The sequence below is a fragment of the Belonocnema kinseyi genome, chromosome 8, assembly GCF_010883055.1.
Source record: "Belonocnema kinseyi isolate 2016_QV_RU_SX_M_011 chromosome 8, B_treatae_v1, whole genome shotgun sequence".
NCBI lineage: Eukaryota > Metazoa > Arthropoda > Insecta > Hymenoptera > Cynipidae > Belonocnema > Belonocnema kinseyi.
Genome location: NC_046664.1, coordinates 35473402 through 35481418, shown reverse-complemented (window position 1 = coordinate 35481418; position 8017 = coordinate 35473402). Strand labels below are relative to the sequence as shown.

Genomic DNA, 8017 nt, shown 5'->3' with positions numbered 1-8017 from the left:
TGCTAATGATAAAGATAAAGCATGGAAAGTTCGTAAAATATTAAATTTATTCCGGCAAAATATTCAACAATTTGGTTTTTTCTCAACAGCACTTTCAGTTCAGATTTACAGCCCAGATTTACTCATCCACCTGCATAAATGTGGTTTACGATCAACAGGAACTGTCCGTAAAGACAGAGTGAAAGAAAAGCATGAATTTGCAAAAAATGATCCGCGAGAATCGTAAAAAGTAAGTCATGATCGCAACAGTGGGATGAATTTTATCAGTGTAATAGACTCAAAACAAGTCCCTATTCTTTCCACAGCATGTGGTATCACTCCCATAACCCCAGTGAAAAGATTTTCACGAGCTGCTCAAGAGAGAGTAGAACTAGGATTTCCTTTGGCAAAATGGTTCACAAAAAAAATAGGCACGAAAAATCACGTTTTTTTTTTGTTTAAACTGCATTTTAGGATAATAAGTAACTTTTGTGAGGAATTTCATTGGAACCGTCGGAAAGAGGAGATCTTAAGCAATAAAATTATATGTGTCTCAATTTTTTCTAGTGTCGAATAGTCTTAGTCATTGGCCGTTGAAAAGCAGTGTACCGGTAGTGGCGTTTTGGCCGTTTAAGGGTTAAAAGAATTTAGTCCCATATTGTTTGCTGACTTTCGTGAAAAATGTAGCTATTTCCACTGTTTCAAGAGCATTTTGGGATCTGAAGCCTTAATTATTAACAAATTAATAATTAAACAAAATTAAATTGAACAATTTTTTATTTGATACCAAATTAAAATTAAATTAAAGCTGGGCGTATTCTACAATATTGTATAATTTTAAATTCAAAGTTCGAAGAAATCTTATACTTATAAATTTAAGTCTTCGAAATTAGTTGGTTTTAATTTAAATATAATTAACATTCAAGCAATTCTGAATGAAGCAATAAAATGTTAATTTTAAATGCTTTCAATTAAAAATTATTTAGTTCTAAAGGTACTTTTAATTTAATTTAAATAAATTTATTAATAAATAATTAATAATAAATCATTTTTAATATACTTTAATCTAAAACTGTCCAACTTCGAACACATTGAACTTAAAATGATTTATCTGCAAATTCTTATGATGCGGAATTATTTGATTTTAAATCCTTTCGATTGAAAATTGTGCTTTGATCATTTAAAACTTAAATTGTTACTTACAGTTTCAAATCGTACAATATCCAACAATTTTGATTTGAAAGGAAAGAATTTTGTACGTTATTTTTGTACGTCATTATTTCACTATCATTTAATCGTTTAATAACTAATAAGACTGTTTACTTTTTTTGTTACAGGTAAGTTCAACTTCTGTATCTACGTAAATAGCTGAATGCCTCAGTGAGTATTGCATAAAAAAAGGTCTCTAATAAAATGGAAATGTAATTTTTTATTACCAATTCTTATTTTAAAATATTAAAAAATCGCGAATGAATATTTATTTGTAAAATTGTGAAGTATTCTTATGTTTAAACTAAATTTGTATACGTTGACTCAAAACTTTAAATTTGAATTTGTGGAATTTACAATTGTCAAATTGTGAATGTTTTCTTTCGCAATATTTTATACATTATCAAAGTTACAAAAATTTAAAATATGTTAGATATAAATACGTAAATACATAAATTGTTTTCAATTTTAAGAATGTTTCACTATTCAAGTAAAATCAATTAAAAACTTATAGCCACACAGTTACAATTTTTATTTTTACATTTCAATCATACAGTTCTCAGATTAAATATCATTCTAAATGAAAAATTTATTACATTCATGATGATTTTATGATACAAATGAAGTATTTTCTAAAAATAATTAAACTAAAAGCTCTTTATATAAAATATCCATTAAATCCAGGATATGTATTAAGATGTTTATTTGCTGCTCTTTCTCTATCCTTAAGGAAAACCGCGAATTGTCTGTCCACAATTGACTGCATCTTTTCTTCTCTAAAATGCTCCACTCCCTGACCTGAATTCGAAATTTCCTTCTTTGGCAAAATTTGTCTTTGGCCCGCAAAGAAAACATTTTCGATATTCTTATCCGGAATGGACTTGTGGATGCGAGCCAATACCTTCCGTAGGTTACGGAACTTCTTCGAGAGTGGATTATAGTCATTGCTTTCTTGAGGGTTCATCGTCTCCACTACCTTGGAAGAATTAAGATTTTTGTATCCATTTTCCTTCAAACTTTCATGATCCTGATTACCTGAATTTTCATTCCTCAATCGATTTTCAATTGGCTTCTTAATGTTTCGTAAATTATCATCGTTCTCAAATTTGTGCCTAATACCACTATCATATTTCCTATTAAAATAATTTTTAAAATCCCTTTGTAAATCCTTCTGAAACTCATCCTGGAATTTCTTATCGAAATCTTTATCGAAATCTTGGTCGAAATCCATCGCGGGACCCCTGCCCACACCTTTGTCGTAATCTGTAGGGATATCTGTAGTCAAATTTTTATCATCATTCTTTAGAAGATGTTTATTAATTTTGGAAGACTTTTCATGAAGCTTCTGGGTTTTCTTAACATTTTCATTTTCTTTATTCCTAATTTCACCGTTAATTTCATATTGTCTAACTCCTCTTTGTTTAGGAGGATTCTGTAACTGAAGATTCCTCGAAGTCTCATCTTTTTTTGGAATTGAATTTTGTTTATTCATCCTCTTTCGACCCTTATGTGAAGCACACATTTTGAAATGATTCGAATTTCGGTTAAGGTCACTACAGTTGGTTCCATCGTTAGAACCAGTTAGGTCTATAAAAAAATTGTAGATGCATGTACTACAACCTTTTACAGCAAATTTATCAGATTCTAGAGATTCAATTTTTGAGTTTTGAATACTCAAATCTGAAGTTTGTCCAACGATCCACTCAGAATTAGAATAAATGTCTGTGTACTTCCAAAATGCTCCCGGTTGTCTATCGTCACAGGATGTTGCTATCAAAGCTGCCTGAAAAGAACAAAAACAAAAAGATTTTGCTTTACAACAAAATTTAAATTGTTATTTAAAAAGGAATAATATTTTAGATATTTACTTGAATTCTGTCAAACATGACAGGAGATCCTAACTGAGGACATCCTTGAACCCCATCACTTGCTCTAACAGAAAATAATCTTTGTCTCTTATTTTGATCAGAATCGCCTTGAAAGACATGTTGATTAGCAATATTGGTGGCCATTGAAATTCCTAAAAATATAAAAAAACGTTTGTTTAATGACATTGTTAAAAATTATATAATTAAATTAAAGGATATATCTAAAATCACCTCCCGAAGTAGATAGTACTTCTCTCTGCTGAATAATTGCTTCATTGGGACTAAAACTAAAATTATTTTTCATCCCAGATATGACTATTCCTAATTTATCAAGAGGCAATAGTTCTTGGGCTTCTCTCTTATCGAACAACAAAAGTGTTTCTTGAATTTTCGACGTGTCCACCAATTTTTCTCGAATATTGGCAGATAATATTTCAGTGTTCGAATCATTTCGTAAATCTTCAGCCATTTCTATCGATCTTCGTTTCCTCGAAGTCCAGGGGATTTGTTTTGCACGAGTATCATAAATAACAAGCGATGTCTTTAACAAACAAAAATTAATATTAACTTCACATGTAATTAAAGAAATATAGTAATTATGGGGATCGCAGTCAGCCCATTTTCCCCTTTACCCCATATTTTTCTCAAAATGTGCTATAACCCTATATTTGTGAATTTTGTCAATTTTTTCTTTTTCAAAAAAACAAAAATCCAAAGAAGAAAGGTAATAGTTCAATGTGCATCATTTTGCGCAAATATACATAAAAATGAAAATCAACCCACTTAATTGAAATACTTTTTTTTGTTTTTGGTAACATTTAATTTAATAATAATATTTTATTTTTCTATCTAAAAAAGTGGTATAAGGATACGTCTGGAAAATGTCGCAATAATTTTGATTGAAATTTGACAATTGCATCTACCAACAAAGAAAAGTCATAGAAAAAAATTAAAATTATATCTATGTTTTATATTAGTGCTTTTCGTTAGAAATTAGTTTTCTTAAATGAACTTTAATATATAATCATAAATTTCGAAGAAGGCTTTAAGTTCTAAAATTTTTACTTTGTATTAATTGTTTTGACATGGAATTAGTGTTTTTAAACAGAAATCATCGAAATTACAAATTTTAAACAGTTTTGGGCTATGTTAGAGTTTTAAACCCGAAATAGGTTTTTTAAAATAAAAAATCATTACATTTCAAAAATAAAATTTTTGTTAACAATTAAAATGTTTCGGTTTTTAAAGCGTTGGCAAACAAAAACAATTATAGTTCGAAGAAAATTTGCAATTTTAAAGTTTCATGCCATAAAGACTTGTTTCAAACGAATAATAGGTTACGTTAGCAGTTTTCACCAGAAATCGGTTATTTTAAACAAAAATCATTTTACTTTTAAATGTAACTTATAATATTGAACACAAAAATATCAATGTTCATCAATTATCACAAAAATTCCCTATGCAAAAAACTGTTATATAAATATAAAGTATTAATTTAATAGTTTAATTTCAAAATTGTGTAAGACAAAAAATAATAAAATCGCGGGCGTAGCTCACATGCTGATTTTTCTAGTTGAATGAAATTTGTGGTTTCTTATAAAAGTGTTTCCTTTTTTCGAAGAAAAATTCCCCTATTTTTCCTATTGTTGAACTGCTGGACTACTGCGATCTCTTTAATAATTGTAAATTATTTTACTTATCTAATAAAATATATTATTTAAATTACTTTTCCAACTTTCCTGAGTACAGCGACCATACAGTTATCAGAGGAACAAATTTCTGTGTAGGGAGCTTTTGGAAGTCGAATCTTAGTTAAGTGCTGAGGTTTGATACTGTGAAATAAAATTTGTAATAGTTTTTATTAAGTACCAGACCTAATATTGCATGTGGATTTTAACCTATTTTAAAAATTCCAAAGAATTTCAAGAGATTAAGAAATGTTAAGGGATTTAAATAAATTTTGCAGAATTTTCAACAATTTTAAGCTTGATTTTAAAGGGTTTTTTAGAAAACTTTAAGAAATAAATAAAATAAAATATCAAGGAATTCCTATAGCGATTCAAAATATTTCAAGGGATTTTAAAATTTAAGAAATTTAAATGAGATTAAAATCAAATTTAAAATTCGATTCAGCGTCCAATAATCAAATTAATGTGTAGAATTCCTGAAAATAAAACCAAGAATCTAATGACCAAATTTGGACAACCACCACAAAAAGTCCCTATTGCAATTTGGAAGCATCCATAAATTACGTAACGCTAAAATTAAAAATTTCATTTCCCACCCAGTCTTCTGTAACTGGAGCGTAATACGTGACTACTACTCCACCCTATCGACAATAGAACGTAACGTTTCCAAATTTTTTTTGTATCTGTACCAAACTTTTATTGCTTTATTAATGTGTTAAAATAAAGAAAAAACTTTATTCCTCGTGCTAAAATTATTTAATAAAATATTTTTATTTTGTTATTTATACAGAATATTCGAAGTATACAAAAATGTGTAAATTGTAATATTGTAATATTAAGCTAAACAATACGCTCCTCGAGCCAGTGTGAATAGTTTTGGGCATAGTGATAAAATTGTGGAGTCACGAGTCACAGACAGAGAGTAAAGCACGTAGATCGGAAAGAAATTTAATTTCTGGGAGAATCAAGGCAAAAATGTAATTTTTTTAAGGTTACGTAACGTTTTGCGAAAAGATCACCCTATCCGGAGTAACACTAGAATAACATCGGCGCTCTGACCCACCCACCCTTAAAAAGAGTTACGTAATTTATGGATGCTCCCTTGAAAAAATCAAAAAAAATTTTTTTTAAGAAACAATTTTCTTCTTTTGGACAATAAGAAAAAGAAGAACGAAAAATGAGAAGGCAACCAACCAAATCCTCTTCCTTCTCTTTTTATTTCTTTCGTCTTTTTTATTTTTATTATTTTCAAGGCACAATAAAAAAAATTTGTAAAAAATATTCACCAACGTTTCAGCACTTATATAGTACCCTTATCAAGGCAAAAAAACTTGTAAATTTTGAGCAGACAGGAACTGTAACGAAACCAAGATGCTCTCTCCCTGACATCTCAGAATCAAGTCAAACAGACTTGATGCTTGGGTATCAGAGGGAGAGAGAAAGAGAGAGTATCTTGGTTTCGTTGCTGTTCCTGCCTGCTCATTTTTTATTATTTTCTTTTGCTTTGATAAGGGTACTTACTTGTCGAAACGTTGATGATTATTTTTCATAACTTTTTTTTATTGTGATTTGATAATAATAAAAAAAATCGAAAGAAATAAAAAGAGGAGAACGGGAATTGGGTCGGTTGTCTTCTCATTTTTCTCATTTTTGGTGGTGGTTGCCCATATTTGGTCGTTAAATTATTATTTTTATTTTCAGAAACTCTGTACATTAAAGGGATTGTAAGTTATTTGAAAGCAATTTCATACGATTTAAAGGATTTGATGCAATGTACAAGAATTTATATTCCAGGGATTTAAAATTATTTCGACTTTTTAAAATGGATTTTTACGATTATATATTCATATAATTTAAAAGTTCTCAAAGAACTTCAAGAGATTCTAAAAATGTCAAGGAATTTGAAATAATTTGGTAAAATTGTCGAAGATTGTAAGGGATTTTTAGAGAAGTTCGTAAAACAAATTAAATGAGATAAAATTTCAACCAATTCCCAACAATTCGAAGCATTTCAAGGCATTTTTAGAAATCACAAGGAATTTCCCAAAATTTAATATATTTTACTGAATCTCCAAATTTTTGAAAGGATTTCCGAAAATGCACAAAGATTAAGGGATTTCACGAAACTTTAGAAAATAAAAGAAATGAGAATTCTAGAGATTGATGAGAATTTTAAAGATTTCAAGGGATTTTATAGTATACCAAGGATTTCACAAGATTTCAAGGATTTGATTGATTCTCAACAAATTTCGAGTTATTCTCAAATACTTTACGCTCTATTTTAAGGGATTCCTAGAACATAGTGGAAAATAAATTAAAACAAATTCCAAGGGATTTCTAGCGATTCCAAACATCACAAGGGATTTTAAGGTATTTTAAGGAATTTTACCAAAAATTTAACATTTCGTTGGCTCTTTCTAATGAAATTTGAAAAGCAAATGAAATTCCTAACAAAAAAAATAGACGCATTTAAAGATTTCGAGGGATTTCAAAGATTTTCAAGAATTTGAACGCGTTTTTTACAGAGATTTCGTGAGTAACTTTAATTTACCTTATATGCCAGGGATTTCAAAATAATTTCAACTATCAATAATTTTTATAAAGATTTTAATCTCGATCTCCATGAATTTCTAGAAAACTTTTGAAAATAAGTTAAACTAAATTTTAAGGAATTCCGAAAAATTCCAAACATTGCAAAGGATTTTAACCCTTAAACGGCCAAAACGCCACTACCGGTACACTGCTTTTCAACGGCCAATAACTAAGACTATTCGAGACTAGAAAAAATTGAGACACATATATTTTTATTGCTTAAGATCTCCTCTTTCCGACACTGCCAATGAAATTCCTCAAAAAATTTATTTATTATCCCAGAATGCAGTTTAAAAAAAAAAACGTGATTTTTCGTGCCTATTTTTTTTGTGAACCATTTTCCAAAGCTTTTCGAGTCTGTAATTAACCTGGAATCTCACTAACCGGTGGAATAAATGTCTAAACTTTGAGAATCCATGGTTCAAAGATCGATTTTTCGTCGTAGTATTTTCAAAATGGCGTCTTAATGGCAAAATTTTTGTGAAAAAATTCATGAATTTTTTTACAATAAACGATGCGCTTTTCGGAAAAATCATCAAGAATAAAAAGTTCTTGTAATCAGCCAAGGAATACGCAAACAGCGTTTTGAGCAAAATTTTGGATTTTGCATATGAACAATTTTTGCAAAATTCAAAATTTTGCTCAAAACGCTCCGGAAAAATTCAGGCGTATTCCTCGGCT

At 29.1% G+C, this 8017-nt stretch overlaps 1 protein-coding gene across 1 annotated transcript in view; it reads right to left on the bottom strand.

Moving 5' to 3' along the window:
* Positions 1–8017, bottom strand: part of LOC117178437 — a 33955-nt gene that overhangs the window by 22264 nt on the left and 3674 nt on the right. Inside the window, exons 4-7 of the mRNA XM_033369863.1 lie at positions 4783–4888; positions 3288–3597; positions 3057–3208; positions 1853–2971 (exon numbers count right to left, since the gene is read on the bottom strand). Of these exons, the coding sequence (XP_033225754.1) occupies positions 1853–2971; positions 3057–3208; positions 3288–3597; positions 4783–4888 (1687 nt within the window). The remainder of the gene's footprint in view (positions 1–1852; positions 2972–3056; positions 3209–3287; positions 3598–4782; positions 4889–8017) is intronic.